The sequence below is a fragment of the Pelophylax lessonae genome, assembly GCF_965119305.1.
Source record: "Pelophylax lessonae genome assembly, chromosome: 4".
Lineage (NCBI taxonomy): Eukaryota > Metazoa > Chordata > Amphibia > Anura > Ranidae > Pelophylax > Pelophylax lessonae.
This window is the reverse complement of record NC_138771.1, coordinates 505,270,125-505,294,865: the sequence shown is the minus strand read 5'-3', so window position 1 is coordinate 505,294,865 and position 24,741 is coordinate 505,270,125. Positions and strand designations below refer to the sequence as shown.

Sequence of the window (24,741 nt, the reverse complement as noted above, 5' to 3'; positions counted from 1 at the left end):
GTTGATGTCATTACACCACACCCCTTCTCATTACAGAGATGCACATCACCTAATATGCTTAATTGGTAGTAGGCTTTCGAGCCTATACAGCTTGGAGTAAGACAACATGCATAAAGAGGATGATGTGGTCAAAATACTAATTTGCCTAATAATTCTGCACTCCCTGTGTGTGTGTATATGTGTGTATGTGTGTGTGTGTGTGTGTGTGTGTATATATATATATATATATATATATACACACACACACACACTATCTCACAAAAATGAGTACTCCCCTCACATTTTTGTGAATATTTTATTATATCTTTTCATGTGACAACACTGAAGAAATTACACTTGGCTACAATGTAAAGTAGGGAGTGTACAGCTTACACATAACAGTGTGAATTTGCTGTCCCCTCAAAATAACTCAACACACACCCATTAATGTCTAAACTGCTGGCAACAAAAGTGAGTACACTGCTAAGTGGAAAAGTCCAAATTTGGCCCATTTAGCCATTTTCCCTCCCCAGTGTCATGTGACTCTTCAGTGTTACAAGGTCTCAGGTGTGGTAAATATGGTGTTATCGCTCTCACTCTGTCATACTGGTCACTTGACATTCAACATGGCACCTAATGGCAACGAACTCTCTGAGGATCTGAAAAAAAGAATTGTTGCTCTACATAAAGATGGCTTAGGTTATAACAAGATTGCCAAGACCCTGAAACTGAGGTGCAGCACGGCGGCCAAGACCATACAGTGGTTTAACAGGACAAGTTCCACTCAGAATAGGCCTCGCCATGGTCTACCAAAGAATTTGAGTGCACATGCTCAGTGTCCTATTTAGGGGTTATTTTTGAGAAATAGACGTATGAGTGTTGCCAGCATTGCTGCAGAGGTTGAACGGGTGGGGGGGCCAGCCTGTTAGTGCTCAGACCATCTGCCGCACACTGCATCAACCTGGTCTGCATGGCTGTCGTCCCAGAAGGAAGCCTCTTCTAAAGATGATGCACAAGAAAGCCAGCAAACAGTTTGCTGAAGACAAGCAGCCTAAGGACATAACTGGAACCATGTCCTGTGGTCTGATGAGACCAAGATAAACTTATTTGGTTCATATGGTGTCAAGCGTGTGTGGTGGCAATCAGGGGAGGAGTACAAGGCCAAGTGTGTCTTGCATACAGTGAAACATGGTGGTGGAAGTGTCATGGTCTGAGGCTGCATGAGTGCAGCCAGCACTGGGGAGCTACCGTTCATTGAGGGAACCATGAATGCCAACATGTACTGTGTGTTTGAGTTATTTTGAGGGAGACAGCAAATTTACACTGTTATATAAGCACTACATTCACTACTTTTACATTGTAGCAAAGTGTCATTTCTTCAGTGTTGTCACCTGAAGATATAATAAAATATTTACAAAAATTTGAGGGGGGTACCTTGTGAGATACTGTGAGTGTGTATATATATGTGTGTATGTTATGTATGTGTGTGTGTATAGATATATGGTTGCATGGTATTAAAGCCCATTGCTGTACTGTCACCTATATGCTAACCACCAGTGGCATCAGTTTAAGAATCTGTTTACCATAAAACTCATGTCTGTTTCTCACATGTTATGTTTTGTTTCAGGTTCTGCAACGATGCAGAAAACAGGATTGGCGCAAATGGCATTGAAGAAATTAAGAGCCATCCTTTCTTTGAAGGAGTAGACTGGGGCCATATAAGGTACCAATAATGTTGTGTCTGGTGCATGTGTGGATATGCAGTTGGCCTTTAAGTAAATCTTAGGCTTTCAAGGACCATGTAAAAAAAAACACTGAATTTATCTGTCTCCCCCCCTCCTTTATCAGTTTATATTTATAAACAGGCTCAATTTTGTTTTTTCTTAGTGTGACTGTTTGCTAAAAAAAGGTTCAGATCACAAATAGTAATATTGCTTAGGTGTGGAATTATTTGTCTAGCTTGGATCAATGTAATTATGCATATACCATCGCCTGGCTGACAGAGGCGTAACTACAACCCTAAGGGCCCCGGTGCAAGAAACATGAAGGGTCCTTTTTAATGTTTTGCAGAGGGCCCCCTCCTGCTGTCTTGAGGCCCCCACATGGTTGTGCAATGCCAGGGCCCAATCGCAAGTGTGACCTTTAAGACTCTGGTAGTTCTGCCACTGACTTTACTATTCCTAGCGGGCATTTTGGAGGATGTAAGGGAGCACTCTGGAGGTACAAAAACCACACTTGCAGAATGTCCCCTTACATCCTCCTAAGTGCCCCCTTGGAATCAGTGGCAGTAGAGGTTGTGGGGCGTGGGGGGGGGATGGGATCAGGGGCAGAGGGATGGTGGTTGAGGGATGGGATCAGTGGCAGAGGGGGATGGTGGTTGAGGGATGGAATCAGTGGCAGAGGGGTGGCGGGAGGGATGGAATCAGTGGCAGAGGGGTGGCGGGAGGGATGGAATCAGGGGCAGAGGAAGGGTGGGGGGGGGGGGGTTGGGATGGAGGGATGGGATCAGGGGCAGAGGAGTGGCGGTGGTGGGATGGGATCAGGGGGATGGGATGGTGGTGATTGGATGGTGGTAGAGGGATGGGATCAGTGGCAAGAGGGTTGGTGAGGTGGATGAGATCAGTGGCAGAGGGATGGCGTTGGGGGTGATGGGATGATAGTGGAGGGAAGTGATCAGTGGCAGAGGGATGGTGGGGGGGATGGGAGGGATGTGATCAGTGGCAGAGGGATGGTGAGGGGTATGGGATGGTGACAATGGCAATCACCTGTTCTGAGTGTCAGACAATCCCCCTCCTTCCTCAGCGCGCTCAGCCTGGCTTCACAGTGCCTCCAGTAGCGACTCTCCCAACGTGGGGACTCTGTCTTCACATTAGTTCACGCAGGGGAGATCTCCTCCTCCTTCACTCTACTGGCCCATCAGCTATGCAGTACCCCTATGAGGACTCTCTTCCTAAAAAGTGAACTCTTCCACGTGTGGTGGACCCCCCAGGGCTCCAGATTGGACAAGACAACCATATTTCTGGTTGAAGAGTCCCCAGCCTCTAAGGACACGGCTGACAGGAAGGCGGAGGCTGTTGCCTGCAATATGTACAGTGTGGCTAGTTCGGCACTGAGGACGGTATTTACCATTGCTCTGGTGTTGCAAACTCTGACCGAGTAGGCTGCAGACCAAACTTCTAAAAAGGCCTTGACTGATCTTTCTTTTCAAGGAGATCAACTCCTTGGAGCTACACTGCTTGACCTCATTACTGGTCTTTCAGGGGGGAAGAGTATCTTTCTTCCGCAGGCTAGTAAGGGCAAGGACCCTCGTCGTCGTCCTTTTCGGCTCATGAGATGTTTTTTCATTACTCAGGGGCAACTGACAAAGGATCAAAGCCTTTCAGGGCTCCCTCTGGTGGATCCAAGCGAACTTGGTCTGGCAAGTTGAGAGTGGGCTTCTCCAGACCCGCGACAAGGCTCCTTAAGCATGAAGGTGTGCCCTCACCTGTATCGGGGGTGGTGGGACGTGTCTGCTGGTTTCCGGACCCGTGGACTTCCCTGGTACAAGACAAGTGGGTCCACTAGTCATACGGTCCGGCTACAAGATCGAGTTTTGTTCTTACACTCCGGAAAGGTTCTTTCCTTTCAACTTGCGCCTGTCCCCGGATCGCTTACAGGGTCTTTTTTGGGTAGTGCAAGACATTGTTACGCCAACGGGGGAACCGCGATACTGGGCTACTTGGACGACCTCTTTCTGCAAGCGGAGTCTCCTACAACTCTGGTGAAAAACCTGGAGATCACTATTCAAACTCTGAGGGAGTACGGCTGGATTGTGATTTTTCAGAAGTCTGTTCTGGTTCTGTCCACAAAGCTGGACTATCTGGGTCTGACTCGGGACTCGGCCTTAGCCAGAGTGCTTCTTCCTGTGGACAAACTCGAGAAACTGCAGGCTGCAATTCGTTTCCTGCTGTCGGCCTGATGGTCATACCTCTGGACTTGCATGCGGGTGCTGGGCCTGATGGTGTCTACCGTCGAGGCAGTTCCGTTTGCACAGTTCCATACGAGGTCCCTGCAAAGGTAGATGTTGGGCAAATGGGACAAGAATCCTGTCCTCCCCTTGTATTGGACAGTGGTCACCACGGATGCCAGCCTGTCCGGGTGGAGAGGCGTCCTCGGCAAAAATTTTGCTCAGGGGGTCTGGACACTGGAAAAGTCCAGACTGCCGGTCAATGTCCTGGAACTCCAAGCAATCAGACTGTGCCTGGAACATTGGACCGGTCATCTTCAGGGATGTTCAGTGCGCATTCAATCGGACAATGCCATGGCTGTGGCTTATGTTAATCACCAGGGGTACACAAGAAGTGTCTTGGCGGCTATGGAGGTAGCTGGCATTCTAAGGTGGGCAGAACGCTTGTTCCAGTCCTCTCCGCCATACACATTCCTGGGGTGGAAAACTGGCAGGTGGATTACCTCAGTCGGCAAGCGTTGGACCAAGGGGAGTGGTCCCTTCATCCGTAGGTGTTTTCATCAGTTTTGTCTCAGGTGGGACAACCCTGAGGTGGATCTGTTGGCGTCTCAGCTCAACAGAAAGGTGCAGAGGTTTGTGGCTCGGTCACGGGATCCTCTGGCGGACACCACAGACGCGCTGGTGGCCCAGTGGGGTCTGTATTGTTTTGATTTACGCCTTCCCTCCTCTCAAGCTTCTGCCAAAACTTCTATGCAGGTTAGAGGCAGAAGGGATTCCGGTCACCTTAGTGGGCTCGCCGGGCTTGGTACGCCAATCTGATGCGGCTGGTCGCCAACGCTCCTTGAAAGCTTCCTCTGAGGCAGGATCTGCTGTCCCAAGGGCCAATCTTTTCATCCTGTTTTCAGGGTTTGTACGGTCATTAAAATCCTGGAAAAGTCATGGGATTTTGACATGACACCTTCCAGGCCTGGAAAAGTCCTGGAAAATGAGTAAACTTACTAAGTTTTGGAAAAGTCATGAAATTGTGTTTTGCAACTATTTAATTTTGTCTCCGGGCCCCCTGTATTCTGTGGGAGCGGGGGACAGTAAGTGGACTATTTTCTCTGTTTCGGGTTTAGGCAGATTAATCAGCCGCAGCGCACTGCACAGCTGAAGCCTGATAACTGGTCTCCAATATGAATAGACTGTGACAGGCTGGGAACTCTGCGGCGGATTGATCCGCTGAAACCTGAAACTGAGAAATAGTGCACTTACTGTCCCGCTCTCAGGGGCGTACCAGCGGGGGGGGGGGGGGGGGGGGGGGGCACGTGCACTGGGGGTGTCAGGCCGGTGTCTGTCGGGCCGCCCGCATCTCTGTGTGAAGAAGGCAGCGGCAGGAAGAAGGTCAGTGAGAGTGCCTGAGGAGTCTCGTGTGCTGGATAGGAGGGGGCTGGGATGGGACAGCTGCATAGAGATGAATTTAACTTTAATATTCCTCCCCTTCCCTCAGTGCTGTTAACCCCCCCTTCCCTCAGTGCTGTTAACCCCCCCCTTCCCTCAGTGCTGTTAACCCCCCCCTTCCCTCAGTGCTGTTAACCCCCCCTTCCCTCAGTGCTGTTAACCCCCCCTTCCCTCAGTGCTGTTAACCCCCCCTTCCCTCAGTGCTGTTAACCCCCCCTTCCCTCAGTGCTGTTAACCCCCCTTCTCTGTGCTATTAACCCCCCCCCCCAGTGCTCTTAGCCCCCTCCGTGCTCTTAGTCTGGCTCCCCCAGTGCTCTCCACCCCCATGTGCTCCCTGGCTCCCCCCTCAGTGATTTCCCCCCCCCCCCGACAATGCTCTCCAGTCCCCCCCCCCCTGCGCCTTCCAACCCCCCTGCAATGCTTTCCAAACCCCCCCTTAATTCTCTCCATTCCCCCCCCCCCCCCCATGCCCTTCAGCTCCTCCAGTGCTCTCTGCTTCCCCTGTGCTCTCCGGCCCCCCCTAGTGCTCTTCTATCATGTCCGCAGTCTCTGACCTTCTCTTCTATCATGTCCGCAGTCCCTGACTATCTCTTGTATCATGTCCGCAGCCTCTAACCACCTCCTGTACCATGTACACAGCCTTTGAAAATCTCCTGTACCATGTCCGCATCCTCTGACCACCTCCTGTATCATGTCCACAGCCTCTAACCACCTCCTGTACCATGTCCGAAGCCTCTAACCACCTCCTGTACCATGTCCACAGCCTTTGAAAATCTCCTGTACCATGTCCACAGCCTCTAACCATCTCTTCTATCATGTCCGTAATCTCTGACCATCTCTTGTCTTTTATCATGTCTGCAGTCTCTGAGGGGGTCTGGAGAGGAGTCAAAAGTGGGAGTGCTGTCAGGATGGGGAATCACAGGAGAAGTCAGACATGTGTGGACTGGGGAGAGGAGACTACAGGATAAAACCAGAGCATGGTGCACCTAAGAGGAAGTCAGTGACACTGCTGCCCGGCCAGTCTGAGGGGGGGTCACTGATGTAAGGGGGCACTGTTGTAAAGGTTCCTCCTTATATCAGGACCCCCCCCCCCCCTCCCTTAGTGCATTCACTCTGTGGAAAGTGGTCTCTGGTCACCAGAGTCCCCCCTACATCAGAGTTCTCAGCTTTTTCACCCGTGCGCCTGAATTGACACCCGCTCCCAGCTGCGGCAGTGGTGCTTCCATCTCATCCACTGTAAAACAAGGGACCATTTTGAGTCACGCTGTATCCAGAAACGAAACCCTAACTGCAGAGGTACTGTACACTACAAAGATTGTCATTTATTTTAGTAAAAATATGCTGGGTGTGACATGGGTTTTCTTCTTATTTACCATGTATACATAGACATTTCATGAAACTTAAGAGATGAATATTTACGTGAAGTCATGGAAAAGTCATGGAATTTTATTGGTAAAAATGTGTATGAACCCTGTGCTTTACAGTTGCTGGCTTTGACGGCTTGGCTGTTGAACACCAAGTGCTGAAGGATAGAAGTTTGTCTGAGTCGGTGATTCCAGCCCTGTTAAAAGCTAGGAAATCTACTTCTAGGAAGATCTACCATCGTACATTGAAGACGTAGATCGCGTGGTGTGATCTCTTGGGGTTCATCCTCGTTCTTTCAGTGGCTCGGATCTTGATGTTCCTTTAACAGGGGGCGTTGAGCAGAAACTGGCCTGGAGTACTATTAAGGGCCTGGTATCAGCCTTGGCGGTCTTCTTGCCCTTGACCACACACTCCCTGATGCATACTTTTTCTTTAGGGAGTTTGGCAATTGGCTCCTCCAGTGCGGTCTCTGTTGCCACCTTTGGAACCTCAATTTGGTGCTCTGTCCTCCAGAACCCTCCTTTTGAGAATCTTAGGGAGATTCCCCTGCTTGCGTTGTCCCAGAAGGTGGCCTTTTTGGTGGCTATCACCTCTGCGCTCAGGGTATCTGAATTGGCGACTTTATCCTGTCGTCTACCTTACTTGATGGTTCACATAGATAAGGTGGTTCTTCGCCCCTGTCCGTCGTTCCTTCCAAAGGTTGTCTCTGATTTTCATTTGAATGAAGACCTATGTTGCCTTCTCTGTGTCCCAGGCCAAAACATCCAAAGGAAATTGCTTTGCATGCCTTGGATGTGGTCCAGGCGATTAGGGTGTACCTGGCAGCTACGGAGTCTGATTTCCTAAAAAAAAAAAAAAAAAAAAAAAAAAAAAAAAAACTCACTATTTGTACTTACAGATCGACCTCAAAGGGTTGTCTGCTTCCTCTGTGACCATTTCCAGATGGATCAGACAGACGGTGGTTCAGGCCTATTCCATCAGGGGTCAGGTTCCTCCTTTCGCTGTCAAGGCACATCCTACTCGGGCGCTCAGTGCCTCCTGGGCCTTCCGTCATCAAGCGTCAGTGACGCAGGTTTGTAAGGCGGCCACCTGGTCGTCTGTGCACACTTTCAAAGTTCTATTAAGTGGATGGGTTTTGAAAGAGAAAATTGGATTTTTGACTTACCGTACAACCCATTATTCTGATGTGTATTGGCTGACACAGCACTCACACCTCTGTTGAGTTGTAATTCTTCTGACACTGCTTGTAACAAAACTGAGTACCTGAGCAGAAAGAGGGAGTATACTCCCTGGCACTGTCCGTAGCCAAACTTTTTTTCTGCCTAGTGTCTTACTCCTGTAGGGGGCAGTATAAACCAATGGTTAAGAAGATCAGGAGCTGTGTCAGTCAATGAACATCAGAGAAATGGATTTTACAGTAAGTCAAAATCCCTTTTTGCAGGTAAAAAAAAAAAAAAAAAAGATGTGCACTTTATTTTATTTTTTTTTACAAAGGTGAACTTATCCTTTATCTGAACAAGCTGAAGTTAGGAGCAAATTGGTTACTATGCACAGCTGTTCCAGATTAGGTCTGCCCCAGTTTTAGTAAATTCCTACCAGAATATATTTTATTTAGGTGTAGGAAAAAATCTGGGGGAGTTAAAATGTGGCAGTGAAAGGGGGGTGGAGTTATCACCAAGGCCTTGTATATTGAGTTATATGTATCTTCACTCTCAGTACCCTCCCAGTTGTCTGTCTGAAGTGGTAAGTGGTAGTATGTGGCATGTGTCTCAAAAATTCTTAATGTTTCCTTCAGAGAAAGACCGGCAGCAATAACCATTGAAATTAAAAGCATTGACGACACTTCTAATTTTGATGAGTTCCCAGAGTCGGATATCTTACAGCCAGGTATGGACACACATCATGGTAAGCAACACTAGGAAAAAGTACCATATATATTAATATATTAAGCAGGACACTAACCATATACACAGCAGTTCTCAACCAGAGTATATCAGGGCTAAACAAAAAAATTCTGTACTAATATACCACTTTTCTCCATATTTTATCCTTTTAAATACACTGCAAGTAATAAAAAAACAAACATGCCGATCTGTCAGAAGTCCATTGTGCTCCAATTTTCCTGCTTGAGCTGATAACACATTGCCTCTGTTGCAACGCAAATCCTAAGCAGTGTACAGAACTCTGCCTATCCCTGCCCTTCTGTCTGTCTTCACATGCATACATTAAATAAAAGTTCCAGCCTTTAAAAAAAATAAAATAAATTCAAATTCAACAGCTACAAATACTGTAGCTGCTGACTTTTAATATAAGGACACTTACCTGTGCAAGAATCCCACAATGTTGGCACCCCAAGCCGATCCGTCCATTGGCTTCGGGTGCAGGCCACCGGCATCTTCACTATGGGAAACAGGAAGTAAAACCTTGCGACCTCACAGCCTTTTTCCTACTGTGCATGCGCAAGTCGTGCTGCACTTTCTGAATGGTCTCGCTAACTTCTGGGACCTGTGTGTCTCCCAGAAGGCAGCGGGGGGATGGAGGAGGGGCCAGAAATGTCATAGATCACAGCACAGCGATTGCGGCGATCATACCCAGGTGTGGGGGCAGGTACCAGGTTTTAACAGGTATCCGTCTCCCCCCCCCCCCAAATGTGGCAGAAGAGGGGGGGGAGGAAGCAAACAAGCAGAGCTTCCCCTTTTGGGTGGAGCTCTGCTTTAAATTCTTTCCCAGACAAACAGGGCTGCGGCCTTGACTCCGAAGAGCCTGCCCTCAGTGTGCAAGGAAATCTAGTTCTGGAGGTATAACCGTATTGATAGGAACTGAACTCCCTCCAAGAATTTTACAAGCCTGATTATGACTTCACAGGGGGTAAAAGTTGTTTCTTTGTTACAGGAACAAGGTAAAGGAAAAATAAATTGCTGGGATATATTAAGGGAATGAGGGGAATAATGTAGGGTAATGCCCGGGAATACACTTTAGATATAAATAAGAAATTGAATTTACACCTATATGAGATGACTGCAGGAAATTGTATTCATGATTCTTTGTGCATATTGTTGGAAGGGTTTTCTTGTAATTGTGCTACTGTTTTAATTAATATTGTGGTGAACCAGGAGGGTAGAGAGATATTAAACAGAGGCTAAGCACAAAAACCCTGCTTTTGGGCCATTTATTGAGCGGGTTTTTGCACACCATAGGGCAGAGCGAACCGGAATGGAAGGGACAAATATAATAGGAATGGGTCAGTGTTCCAATGATTCACAAAATAGGAATCCAAGGGCACAGCAACGATTACACTTTTGTCAGTTTAATACCACCAATAAGTCCCAGTGTCCCAAGTAGCACACAGACAATACAAAGCTACAAAACCCAGCAGTTCTAAGCTGCTTGTTTAAATCTTCTTTAAAGACCCTGCAACCATGTGTTTCTCTATGTTGATCACTGGAGTAATTTCTGAGTATACTCCTTGACTCTTTCGCTGAGCATTGAGCTCTTTTATTGTATCTGGAGTCTAGCGATCAGAAACCTGAGCCAAAATTCCTGGTGCCAAGGTGTCTGGTTATATCCTGGAACAGGATATTTTGAATCCTGTGCTCTTTGCCGAATCTCTAAGGTAGAAAAGTATCACCAGCACACCATTCTAAGGCTAGCCAAACACTCTAAGATTTAAATCTACTAATTCTCGCATCAACACTAAACTGTGTGGATAGATGAATCTTCGCAGCCCATTATTGTACTGACAACAGCCGCCCTTGGCTGTCAGAATACCAAACCATGACTGCCCCTGAATGGATGCAGCCACTGTTCAGCCGACAATTTTTGGCTCAGCTTTTTTGAGTCAGATTGGAGAATGTTTGGCCAGATGTTACTGACAGGTCAGGCCACCCACAGCCCATGGCCAGCTGTAGCAAAAAAACATACAGAAGGACTTTAACTAAGCATGAGACAATGCAACTTTTTGGAGGACACAGGACTCCTACCCCAGGCAGCAGTGTCAGTCTTACAGGAAATAGACACAAAGTTTACATACCCTACACCACCAATCCAAATCCCCATCCCCCAGTGGTGCAGGAACACCCCTATTCCTTTATTACACAATTAACACACACAAAATATTTAAACTTAAAAAAGCAAAGTAAGGCAAATGGGTTCATACTAGGGACAGGCCGATATATCGGGGGCCAATATGCACTTTCCCCGATTATCGGTATCGGCCCCGGCACTGGCCGATATTGCCAATATTTTTGTGATGTCATTCTTCCTTCTTAGGCCGCCTCCCTGGCCTTGGACAGCCTCGTCTGGAGTCGGGACTAGTCTCGCAGGAGTGTATCACAGCCATACACCCACCCACAGCAGCCCAGTGCCAGCCAGCCACCTACGTCCACAGGCCCTCTACCAACGAGCCACCCACAGCCCCTGTGCCAGACAGCCAGCCAGCCGCCCACAGCCCCTGTGCCAGACAGCCAGCCAGCCGCCCACAGCCCCTGTGCCAGACAGCCCCTGTGCCAGACAGCCAGCCAGCCGCCCACAGCCCCTGTGCCAGACAGCCAGCCAGCCGCCCACAGCCCCTGTGCCAGACAGCCAGCCAGCCGCCCACAGCCCCTGTGCCAGACAGCCAGCCAGCCGCCCACAGCCCCTGTGCCAGACAGCCAGCCAGCCGACCACAGCCCCTGTGCCAGACAGCCAGCCAGCCGCCCACAGCCCCTGTGCCAGACAGCCAGCCAGCCGCCCACAGCCCCTGTGCCAGACAGCCAGCCAGCCGCCCACAGCCCCTGTGCCAGACAGCCAGCCAGCCGCCCACAGCCCCTGTGCCAGACAGCCAGCCAGCCGCCCACAGCCCCTGTGCCAGACAGCCAGCCAGCCGCCCACAGCCCCTGTGCCAGACAGCCAGCCAGCCGCCCACAGCCCCTGTGCCAGACAGCCAGCCAGCCGCCCACAGCCCCTGTGCCAGACAGCCAGCCAGCCACCCACAGCCCCTGTGCCGGAGAGCCAGCCACCCACAGCCCCTGTGCCAGACAGGCACCCACCCACCCACAGCCCCTGTGCCAGACAGGCACCCACCCACCCACAGCCCCTGTGCCAGACAGGCACCCACCCACCCACAGCCCCTGTGCCAGACAGGCACCCACCCACCCACAGCCCCTGTGCCAGACAGCCAGCCAGCCATTAAGCATTAAACAAAAATTAACATGTTCAGTATCAGATTTGTGTCAAAAATTGTCTATTTTCCAAAACTTTAAATGTACAAAATATCAGCCCATATCGGCCGATATCGATACGTTGTGACCAAAATATCGCTATCGGCCCTGAAAAAACCATATTGGTCTATCCCTAGTTCATACATAGTTGTCCCTAGTAACATTAACAACTTCCCATTGATGATTGAACATATCGTAACCTACAGAACCTGTCAGGGCAAAGACTGAAAAAGGAAGTTGCCCTAGCCTGGAAGTGCGCCATCAAAACTACTCCTGGCAGAACCCAGTACACATCTCTGTACAAAACAATGCCACAATAGTTGGAAACTGGATGGAGAACAATGGGGAAACTGGATGCAGAATGATCACCGAAACGTGTAATATAGACATTTTAGGCTATATTAAATACCCTGGTGACCTGCAATATATAAAGGGAAGCACTGCAGAAAACAGTGAGCCTGGCTGATCATGTGCTGCTTAGTTTTTTTTTTTTTGTTTTTTTTTTTTTATTTAATAATTTTTTTCTGAGGCTGCAGCTTTTTCTTTAACATCTAATACTACTGCCTACTGAACTGATATGTGTATTTTTTTTACTTTTTCAGTGCCAAACACCACAGAACCGGACTACAAATCCAAAGACTGGGTCTTCCTAAACTACACCTACAAACGCTTTGAGGGCCTAACGCAGCGCGGCTCCATCCCATCCTACATGAAATCGGGAAAGCTATGAGTTTTGACAACCACCGCTTCTCGGGTTGGGGAGTACACAATACTCAGGTATCTGCCAAGTCGGACTTGTTCGGCAGATGGACCTATCCGCCGAGAACTTGTTGAACTGGTGTATACTCAAGGAAAATCTGCAGGAACCGGATTCCTTACGACTACAGAACCGTGTTGGCAGAGCCAGCTGGAATATTTTTTTTTTAAATTCGTTTTCCCTTTTTGGAAAGGGATGGGATTTAAGTTATCTTGCAAGGGTACTGCAACGAGCATTAAATCGTATCAATTCCTCATTGAACACTGGGCACTGAGGGTCTGCTCCTCTTTAGTGACATCCTTTGCACTGTGAGACCCTACATTTTAATTGCTGCCATTTACTGTCACACTGGCCTTTAGGAAATGACGACCGCCCAAGATTTACGGCGGGAATTATGGGCTCTAATGTGCTGCATCTTAGCAAGGCAGTTGCCCTTTGAAAGAAAGTCAAGAATTTCATTGTTACTTCACTTTTTTTAAAAATGTTTTTAATTTGTATAATTTATTCTGCGCTATATTGAGGTTTGTTTTTGTGCTTAGCTTGTTTTTCTTTTTCTTTTTTTTAACTATCTTCATTTTAAGTGGTCAGGGAAGGAGGAGTCATGATTTGGTTCAAAGGCCATGGAATTTCTCTTAAAGCTTTATGTTCTGTCCATTCGTTCCTGTTTTAGTATGAGAGGTGGGAGAAATGCTGTTTAGCTCTGAATGAAATGAGTGTACTAAAAAGAAATAAAACCGTTTTAAAGTAATTGTTGACCTGTATTCACAGCCCTGATTAATAGTCTTTTTAAATTCCTTTATTTAGTAAGAGGTTGCAATACAAACAGAGTGAAGGCACATCAGGCAAAGATGAAACCGTACAATCTGACAACAGCGTCATAACAGCGCTTCACTAAGGTTACCATAGCTGTAAAAAGAATATAGTCCACTGGAACAGAAAGGTGGGATCAGTGCCCTTCTGGGTGTGCAAGAGAACAGACATACCAAATGTTACAAAGGATGGCAAATTGAATAACCTGTAAACAACCTCAATTTATAGCAAACTAAGGCCCCGTTCACATAGGGGCGATCCGACTTCGGGAGGCGACCTCGGAGCGGCCGCCACGGACTTAATAACATTGAAGTCTATGGCGGTCGCCTCCGGGTCGCCCCAAAGAAGCTCCGGACCCTTTTTCTAAGTCGGAGCGACTTGTGTCGCTCCTATTAGAATGGGTCCATAGCTTCTGTATGGGAAGCGACCTGTGAGGCGACCAGGTCGCCTTAGTGTGAACGGGGCTTTATGGGTGTTGGGTACCAGGGTAGCAATGACGGGCGGGCTCCTGTACAGAACAGGAGCAAGAAACGGTAACTCCAAACCATGGAGTCAGTCAGAGAATGAACAGGTAACAGGGATAGAAGCTACAGAAGATCCCAGTCTTGGGGAGAAAGTGCGAGTAGGTACAGATGGCTGATTAATAGTCTTAGATTTTGAATGATCCCTGTTTTCACAAGGAAACACAAAGTTAAATCTGCCTGAATTTTGCCTTCCCTGGTTCATGCTTTTCCCCCTCATCAACATGCTAATGATTTTTTGTTTTTTGGGGTTAAGATTATTGGAAATTTTTTTTTTTTTTTTTTTTTTTTGTACAAACAGCAGTAGTAAAAAGCATAGCAATATTCACAACATAAAACCAGTTACGGTTTCCTCCAATTACCAACACTTAGTGTTCCTAAACCCAGGTTCATGCATTCACTATATCTGGTCTTCCACAGTACACAGAACATAGAAATGCAATCATTTTAGTACATATAAACTGCTAAATACCTTTTCACATCTCCAGTATGTAGAAGTCTTGTGACTGCTATCAGTGTCTGGTTAAAGCTTTTAGGAAGAGTTTTCATTCTCCTCTGACTGTCCTATGCGCTGATTGGCCCTGTGCTGATCACATGCACCCCCCTCGCAATAGACCATGAACTGAGCATGTGCAAAGTGCATCCAAGGCTCTGTACTATCGGCAGATTGATTGGAGACGTGGAGGGGAGGATCAAATAAGATGAAACAGCCGTTTTACACAATGTGGAGGATTAGCTCCTTAGGTTTCACAGTGAGTATAACAAGCATGCTTTACTGTGTATACAGACTGATTTTACTGTTGTGGGTTTAGTAACACTTTAAGTTCAACATATACTGTAAAAGTACACATAGTGTAAATTTTACAGAGAGGTGGCAATAGAGGCTGTACATCGAGTGCCAGCAAATTGAAAATACATTATTAACTCTAAGGCCTATTGCACACTGGAGTTTTTACTGATCTGAAATGAAATGCATTGTTCTCTATGGGACATTGCACACAGCTAAGTAAAGATCAGTAATACAGCATGGAGTACAGAGCAGTAAAATAGATATTTTTTCATTTGAGTTCAGTAATTTACTCTCATACGCGTTTTTACTTGTATATTAGCATGTTTACGCTAGTATAAATTAGTATATTACAATACTGCCAATGAAGAATTTTACTCCTCTATACTATACTGAACATTACTTAGGTCTTTACACACAGTTTTTAGCTCCTTGCACATGGGTGTCACGAGCTCCTAAGTAAACATCTGTAAATGTTGACACCCCTGTGCAAGGGGCCTAATAGGTGGATTAATTCCATGATTTTCTGAAATTGTACAGGGTTGGGAGTTTTAATGTAGCAATTTCTGTGCGATCAATTTCCGAGCTACAAAAAGCAGCCTTGTAAGTGGCAGCTGTAGAGACTCGGGAACCACATCCTCGAAGGATGCTTAGTATACCAATTTTAGGGTCTTGTTGAAGTTTTAACGAATATAAACACATTCAATATTTGAAATTTGGAGGTCCAATATCTAAATAGTTTTGGACATCCCCACAACATGTGGGTGAGAGTACCTGTATCTCCTGAGCACCTAGTAAAGTAGGTAAGTCGATATGGCTGAAAGAGAATTTCCGTTGGGTATAATGCACTTTGTGGGGTATAAACAGTTGGGCAAGTATGTGGGTTGGTGAGAGGAAAGAACTCAGCACGGTCTTAGGCCTTGTTTCTTTAAACCAGGTCTAAGAGAGACCAAGGTCTTGATTGTAATACTCTAGGCAGTGTGATTAAATACTGAATTTAATGGTAGGGAGGAGTATACTGAGTACATATCAGTGATCAGCACTTTCCTGGTATCTGTGAACTGAGCAACTAGGGAGAGTACTGAGGAAGGAGAAAATAAGGTAGTTCGACAGGATTGGGCTTGTAACGCATGGCACACTTGCAAGTTTTGAAAGCATGAGTGTCTACTGAGCCCTGACAAAGTGAAAGGAGCAGTGCTGGAGCCGGAAACGGCACTTAAGGGGTTGACAAGAGCCAGGTAAGTGTTTAGGGATGGGGTGTGTTGTACAGGTAGTGGGGAGTTTTTTTTACCTTAATGCAGAAAAAAAGAAAAACTTTATACTTCACAATCAATTTAGGCATTTCCTAGAGGGGACTCTGAGCTCTCTCAAAGGAGAATAATACAGTGAAGCAATCTGCCCCGAAATCGTCCTGGAGCCAGCCTTCAGTGAATTCTACTTGAGATCTTCTCTCAGCTGCTTTATGCAGGCCTATGGTTCCCATGTGGTTTCTGCATAGCTTTTTAAGGTCCTCTAAGTCAGCCTTTTTCAACCAGGGTGCCTTGAGGTTTCTTCAGTGGTGCCTTGGCAAAATGCCTAAAAATTGCCCAAATATTGTATACAAGCCGGTGTGTGTGTTTGAAGCCTGCCTTTTAGTTACACAATGCTAAAGGTTTTCATTGTGCACCAATATGACTACCTAGCCACCAGCGTCCTAACGACCAATGACATCATCAGTTGATATGCAGGATGTTGGGCGCTTGCACAGCATCCTTGTATCCCCTTCTCCATCAGTGTTGGGGGTCACAAGTGATGGAGAAAAACTGAAGGAGAAGAGAAACAGTGGAATACTAGTCAGTCTTGTATTGCAAAAGTGTATTTTCTTTGGAAGAATAAATCCCCTCTAAAGTTGGGTGTCCTACTAATGTGGATGTTGCTGTATTATGTAAAACTATTAGAATAGTTTTTACATTTTAGAATGGGGTGCCTTGAGACTGTCCATCTTTTTTAAAGGGTGCTTCAAGATTGACCATATTTTTTAAAGGGTGCCTTGACTGAAGAAAGCTTGAGAAACACTGCTCTAAGTGATAATCATGTTACAAAAGTTTCTAGGTTGAGGTTCAACAGCAAGTTGCAAAGGGCTAATGATGTCTTCCACAGAGCTGACTTTACTTTCCCTATGCCTGTAGATTTCTCCCGGAATTCCCTTCTGTTCATTGACCGACACAGCTCCATATTCTTCACCATAGGGTTATGCTGCCCTCTACAGGAGTAGGACTAGGCAGACAACACAAAAGCTTAGCTACGCCTTGTGGGCTGTCCTCTGCTGCCATAACTCCCCTCCCTGTTTAGAGATACTCAGTTTTTGTTTGCCTAGTTCAAGAGTAGGACCTAGTCTCCCTACCGGGCCCTAGGTCTTGGCTTTTTTGTCTGTTTTTTTGCTGTTTGTTTTTGGATTTCTTCCTGTTTTTTTTTACTGTGGAGATCTTCTAGCAACAGGCCAGCGAGCATGTGCAGACCTTAACTCCACGCTTGGTCGGGCCGCGACATAGCCCCACTGGATGTGGGCTGGCCCTCAAGTTAAATGTCTCGCATGGTCACAGCATTCCTTCTGGCTGACAGCTCCCCCACAATTTGGTGGTGAGGAGGTTTCTATCTTGGGAGTGTTACCCACACTTTTCTCTGGATCGGTAAGGGTCCCCTCCTTTCCTTCCCTGGATTCGGTGTGGGGTGCGGGTACTCCCTGGGGTGGTTGGTCCCTCTGGGGTTCCCCCCCATCCCTGGGTGGCATTGAGCTGGCTTGTCTGCCTAATGCTCATGCTCATGGTGGGGGGGTGACTGGTGCCCAGGCTGTGGATGCCCCTGGCCTTGGTGCCTGTGAATGGGCTGTCCCCCTCTCACCCTCTGTGGGCCCTCTATGGGGTGGGTGGCCCTTTTGGGTCCCCTTGTGGGCCTGGGAGGTTAATAGCCCGGTATCCGCCAGTCTGAGTACAACGTGGTCAGGCAGGCTGAAAATTTGGACCACGACTTTGCGGCCTGCTGCACCTTGTGTGGAGCAGCCCCAGTTATGGCAGCTAATGCTGCCATTGTACCCCGGGGCATTCGTTTTCCCTCCGCTCACCTTGCTGGTCGCGGGTCCCCCGCAGATCGTGCTCACGTGGCTGAAAGTTTAGGCCCCAGCTTTGTAGCCTACCTGGCCACGCGGCTAAAAATTTAGGCTCGCCCTCCTCTGGTAGGGCGGCTCTGGGGGGGAGAACTGGGTCCAAGGCAGGTTTAGCTGCTAGGGTGCTGTGGGGCATCTGTCTTCCCCAGTGGCTACCCCTGTGGAGGTAGCCTGTCAGCGGGTCTTCCCCCCAATAGCGGCGGCCAGCCTCCTTCTAGGGGTCTGTTTGCGGCCTCCTATACAGGCCTACTTGGAAGGGTGCCTGCGGGAGACCCCTTTTCAGGGTTTTATTTCGTTGACCCCCCCCCCCCTTTTTGCAGGCCTTAGTTGGTGCCCAATGTGGGGGGTAAGGATAGTGTTGGGCGTTGACTTAGCGATTTGCCCCTCTGCCCTCTCCTGTCTCATCAGATCCTGCATCTGGTTCTGTCACTGTGGATGGGACCACCCTCCGGGGTCTGAGTTCACGTTTCCATGACCTGTTAGACAGGGAGGATGATTCCTCCATGGCTGCTGTGCCACACAAGAGGCGCACTGGTAGTTGCACTGATTGCGTCAATGCAGGAGCCATTTGTTGGGAGGATTCAGACATATCTGTTCTGTTTGTCACCCATAAGCTGTCCCATACTGTTATGGGTTTCTCTTATCCAGCTTATTTTAACAATTGTATATATAAGTGCTTGGTGAGAAGTTTTTTTTTTTTTTTTTTTTTTGTCCCTCAGACTTCAGAAAAAGGTTCCAAGCCCTTCAAAGCCTCTTTGAGAAGTTTCTAGCGGCCTTGGTCTGGCAATCAGAGAGCAAGCTTCCCCAGACCTACTGACCAGACCCCTTCGGCATGAGTTTGCCCCCATGCATGTCTGGATCCGGGGCCGTGGACCTCCCGGGTCAGCAACCAGTGGGTCCACGAGGTGATTTGTATCCAGTTCCAAGATGGAATTCCCTGAGTTCTTTAGAGGTCAGATGCCTGCCTGCACATTCCAATTTGCGCCTGGCATCAGCATTTCCTCTGCTTCACTCTGCGAAGGGAGCACTATTAGTTTGTGGCGTTACCCTTTGGTCTAGCCTCTGCACCTCACGAAAGTGTTAGCCCCGGTCTTAGCGTTGCTGCGTCAGCAGGGGATTGCTGTGCTGGGGTACCTGGATGACCTCTTGCGAGCAGTGTCTCCATCGGCTCTGACTGCCGATGTGGAAATTACTCACCTTTCTGATTTCTGTTTGGGTGGGATCAGAGTTTGGAAAGTTTTTGCTGCCTGGTACTAATAAAAGGTAAGGGTCACAGTCATTACTTATTGCTCCCTTAAGCCCCGTACACACGTACCGATCGTCGGCCGAACGATCGGCCGTCTTTTGTCCGAGGGCTGTCTTGTCTGTTGAAAAGTGCAAAAGACTGCACGCGAATTTTGTCGGCCAACAACAGCCGACTGCAGAAGTGATGTTATGTGATGGTTAACTTTCCTTGTCTTTTTTTCTTTTCTGAGCATGCCCAGTCATGCAAATCTGCTGTCTGTCGGCCGAAATCTGTACTGACTGGCGAACAATCGGCCGTTCTGGTGTTGGCCAACAAAAATTTTAATGCTTGCACGACAGATTCTGTTCGGCCGAAAATGCGCTGTCGGAAGCATCATACTAACAAGCCTACAATCGGCCGATCGGTCGTCGGCCGAATATTTACGGCCGACAATCGGTACGTGTGTACGGGGCATTAGGGTTGCATTCTGGTTGGTTGTTTGCTCTAATGGCGTTGTCTAGGTTTCCTTTTTGTGTTTCGGCTGCATGGTGCTGAGAACTCGCTGGTAGCTGGAGGTGGTTTAAAGAAGCGATTCTTAGCTGGGGTTCATACAAACCACTCCAGACGAATTGCAGCATCCTTATTTTTCCTTTTCGATCCTGGAAGGTACATCCCCAATGCCATCTTGAGCAGATTGCTTGGTGTGTGCTGCGTCCTCTTTATCCTTCTTCGTCATGGTGGAACTATGACGACAAGGAATTCGCTGTAGAATAGGAGTGAGGTGCTGCTCTATTATGGCAAATCAGGCCATAAATGGTGTGAGGATGGGTTCATTTGGATGGCTGGTGGGAGCTGCTGGATGTGTGTCGGCTCACAATTCCATCCAAGCCACGCCCCCCATTGACATCTTTAAATACAACCTTTCTGTTTTCATTGCATATTTTATTTTTGACCCACTGTTATCACTGGGTCTCTTTAGTTTTCTAGGTAATGCAGTGAGAACATGGCTGGTAGAAGGGGCAGGCAAGGTGCTTTGCATACCTTCATGAAATCAACTTGATCACCCTTCTCATTTCTCCTCTCAAGTGCCCTTAGCCTTGATCTAAGCAGTAATATGACTTTTCTTAAAAGTTATGCAAATTTTAAAATATCCTGATGGGAGAAAGTCAGGCTGAAGGGTTGGGTGTTCCTAGGCACACCTCCCTAGGTAATGCCCACATGTGACGCTCAGCCTCACAGTATGAAGCTCACAGTATGCAATGAAATCAGAGTTAGTCTACATTAGTACAACTGTGTAATACTAAAGGTAAGGCTAAAGTACAGCTTTCCAGGGTTGGTCCAAGTTAAACATGTTGTTTAGCTTGTATATGAATTTCCAATGGTTGAAGTCAGGGCTCTGTGCAAGACCACTCAAGTTCACTAAAGGCTGGAGTACTCAGAGACCCCGCCCAGTCGGTTTTATATAAATGAAAATATTCTGTTGCGCTAATTGTGAAGTGTTGTATACAAAATAGGTGATGTGCAAACACCATAATTAAATCCTGTATTGAATATAACATATATTCCTTAAACAAATATTTACACCACACTGAAAATATAAACCATGTGCTCCATGGGTGTGGTAGTAATGAAACAAAGCCCCAAATTGGGGGTGAGTGAATAGTCCCAAAAATAATCAATACAAAGTCCAGATTTCTTGGCTCACAATTCACGTGAAAAACGGTAAAAAAAACTAGTGCTGGAAAACAGTGTTCCAACGTGGATGTGACAGTTTCCCACCACCTCACAGGTTTGCTTCTTACCAACAAATGCAGAGATAAGGGAGAGAAAAGGCAGCCACCTTTAGGGAAAGGACCTCTTGTGACAGAACAGTAAAGTGATCAATTCCCACAACTTGCGATAGGCAAATTGGCCTCTTACCAAAATACAAGAAATCTTTGAGCGTAAGAGTGTACTTCTCCTGTCTCTCCTGATCCCCTTTAGGTTGGAAGTCCCCTATGGTCTCACACTCGGTTCAATGTCATGGAAGGACATTAGTAAATCGATTCTTTGCCCTGTTTTCTGGTAGTTCAGCTGCCCTTTTTAACTGTTCTGTTCCAATAGAGCTTAGTTCCTGATATTCTTCTGCAAATCCAAAGTCACTGTTTGCATGGTTATTTTCACATGTTTAAAACTTTCTTTCAATATGGTGTGAAATCTTTTTCTTCCAGGGGCAATGTGTATATCATCAGACTTCTTGTTTGATTGTCTAATTTTGAAGACAAAGTAAACAATTCAATGAGAAGAAGAAATATTAAAATGCCTAATACAGATCCAACAATAACTCCTGTACTATCAGTGTAGCAGTCAAATATGCCAGTGACAGCTGTTTCATCTGTTCACAAAGTGACTACTTTAACCATGTATCCAGGGGGAAGGAGGGCATTTGCCCCCTGGGCCACTCTGATGCCCCATAAAAAGGCTGCACCACTTCTGCCACAGACATGCCTAAAGGATTCCTGGTGAAGAGAAGTAAAAAGTCCCCACTGCTGACCTACTGAGTGTGGGTTGAAGGCAAGGACAAAGAGCACCCCCCCCCCCCAGCATGGATGGTGAAATCTATGTCTGAGCAGAGGCCGGTTCCATGCCCCACTAGAGACTCTTCTGCCCAACCGAGCTGTCCCAGCTCCCCCCAACCTCCCCCTGCTGGCCAGGTTCAGAACCTGGATTCAGCCGGTAAATAGAGAGTATCTGGAGCAGGGTTTCAGCTTATAATGGGGGTCAGGAGGAGGATTGGGAGAGTAGGGGGGGGGTGAGGGAAAGTGGGAGGGGGGCCGGGTCGCTGCACCATGCGCCTCTGGTTTGTACTTTCCCCCTGGGCCGAAAGTTGCCAGTCTGCCCCTGCATGTATCCTTTAGCAGGTTGAAGGCTAGATATTACATTGCTTCTAGTACAGTTGCAGTTATAGGGCTTATCGTTGACCACCACTTGGATGTTAGAATAATTGCCAACTGGACACTTAAATTCCACTTTTATCTGGTAACCATTGACTTTTGAGCATGAAAAATCCTTGACAAGACTTGGCACAGAAGTCGGTAAGAGATAAGCCCTATAGATCTCCACCAAGGCACACACCTCCTCTCAGGGATGGGGGTCACTCCCAACTGTCCTTATGATGTTACTTTAAGCGCTCTATCCTCCTCACCACCAAGTACCATCCGCCATATGAATAAAATAAACTTCCATAGTGTAATATGTTTAAAACAAGTATTCAAGTAAAAATTCTCATTACGCTCACAATTTCTCCATAAAAATAAGCCTCTTTCCTGCTTTGGTGGTCGATGCGGCTCCCCTGCGCTCCAACTAGCGGAAATGTAAGTCATGTCAGACGCTCGACCTGCTGCTTGACCAGTTTCGCCACACCCACATGGCGTCCTCTGAAGGTTCCCAGACGTCAGTTGAAATCTCTGGCAAGGACATCTCTCCTGCTGGAACTTCTACAGCAGGAAGTAATCATTTCGGTTCCCCAGGAAGAAGGACTAGGATTCTATTCACATATGTTCATCGTCAGCCATCAGGCATCAGGGAGGTTTTCGGTTTATTCTGAATTAAAATTAGTGAACAAACCCATTTGGTACAAGAATTTCTGAATGGATACGATTTTTTTGGTGAGGAAACTTCTTACCGCAGGATGCTTCCTAGCATCCATAGACCTCTGAGATGTTTACCTACATGTCCCCATAGCACCAGCATCGCAAAGGTATTTGCGATTGGCAGTCCAGATTGGGGGAGTAGTTCAAGACCCTTCCTTTCTGATTGTCCTTTTCTCTGAGGATCTTCATGAAGATTATGGTGGAAGCTTTGGCACCACTCAGTATGGGGGGGGAATCTCGATTGTACCTTATCTGGATGATCTCTTCTTCTTTGCCAACTCGATAGACCTTTTGTGGAGGGTTTTAAAGAGGACGGAGAGCCACTTAGAGAGTTTGGGCTGGCTTCTGAACAGAGAAAAGTCGAACCTGGTCCCTTCCCAGATAATACGATTTTCAGGTTATACCATCGATTTGATTCGGTCCAGGAAAAGATTTTCCTCCCCAGAAGAAAATATATTAAAAATCCAGAATGAAGCTAAGAAGGTTTAGACAAGCTTTACCATTCAGGCAGCCATGTCAATCCTTGACCTTCTTACGGCCTCAATTCCAGATGTTCAATGGTCGCGCCTCCATTCAAGAGATCTCCAGCAACCTATTCTTCAGATTGGTTCTACGGGGAGTCCTTAGAAAAACAAATCGTGATTCCCTCTTGTGTCAAGAGGAAGTTATGGTGGTGGAGGAGGCAGACAAATTTAAGCAGGGGCTTGTTATGGACATTTCTGGCCACGAAGAGTTTGATGACGGACGCAAGCTCCTGGGGTTGGGGTGTGCGTTTCAAGGGCCAGATTGCCCAAGGGTCTTGGATAAACAGAGAAACCAAGAAATCCTCCAATTGGAGAGAGCTGGGGGCCATCCTTCTAGGACTTTTGTCATTCAAGGTGATAGTCAAGTGCCATCACATTCAGGTACTGTCTGACAATGCCACAGCGCAAGCCTACGTCGCAAAGCAGGGAGTCACAAGAAGCAGGATTCTTCTGACCTCAACGCTCCAGATCCTGACATGGGCACAAGACAATCTGGCATTTTGGACAGCAGTGCATCTAAAAGGCAGTCTAAATCAGGTAGCAGACTTCTTAGGCAGGAAGTGAGTGCTAGAATCAGAGTGGTGCCTGAATGCGGAAATCTTCCAGATGAGAGCAGACAGATGGGGAGTTTCCCAGGTCGACCCATTTTGCATCTCAGGCAAATGCAAAAGTACTGGTTTACTTCTCTCTAAACAGGCAAGACAAAGCAGAGGAGCTGGAGTCTGGACGCACTAGCCCAACCTTGGGCCTTCCGTTGTGTACGCTTTTCCCCCTTTTCAGATAATTTCTCTATTGCTCAAAAAGTTGCAAGAAGAAGCCACAAGTCTAATTCTAGTGGTCCCTTATTGGCCCAAGAGGGCATGGTTCTCGATCCTACTGAACTTAGCAGCAGAAGAACCACATTGATTGCTGCTCCTATGAGAGAACCTGCTGAGTCACAGACCCCTTCTTCATCCTGAAGTAGGACATCTCAGGCTAGCAGCCTGGATACTGAGGAGCAAATCCTAAAGAGAAAGGGTTTGTCCGACAAATTAATTTAAACACTGCTAGATAGCACAAAAAAGGTCACAAGGGCTATTATTTCAAGACATGGAAATGCTTCAACTCCTGGTGCACCTCAAAAAAAAAAATTTCCACAGGAGATCGTTTCCATCCTTGAATTTCTCCAAGACGGAATAGAGAAGGGTTTGCCGGCCTGTACCTTGATGGTTCAGGTGGTCACTTTATCAGTGTTCTTAGAGACACCGTTATCTCAGGAACCGTTGATCATTATATTCTTTATGGCTCTGACCAGAGACAGACCAGTAAGTTTTTTTTTTTTTTTTTTTTTTCCCAAATGAAATTTGTCGGTGGTTTTACAGGGTCTGACTAAGAGGCCTTTTGAACCACAGGAACATGCTACGATTAAAGATTGG

The 24,741-nt window shown here is 47.1% G+C and overlaps 1 protein-coding gene across 2 annotated transcripts in view; it reads left to right on the top strand.

Moving 5' to 3' along the window:
• The window catches only part of STK38L (serine/threonine kinase 38 like), a 55,738-nt gene extending 42,316 nt beyond the window's left edge, over window positions 1–13,422 (top strand). Inside the window, exons 12-14 of one of the 2 annotated variants that reach the window (XM_082252930.1) lie at window positions 1,607–1,702; window positions 8,526–8,617; window positions 12,531–13,422. In XM_082252930.1, coding sequence (XP_082109056.1) covers window positions 1,607–1,702; window positions 8,526–8,617; window positions 12,531–12,658 — 316 coding nt within the window. In that variant the 3' untranslated portion in view covers window positions 12,659–13,422. Of the gene's footprint in view, window positions 1–1,606; window positions 1,703–8,525; window positions 8,636–12,530 lie in introns of both variants that reach the window. The other variant, XM_082252929.1, reaches the window with a different exon arrangement.
• The last annotated feature ends 11,319 nt before the right edge of the window (window positions 13,423–24,741 follow it).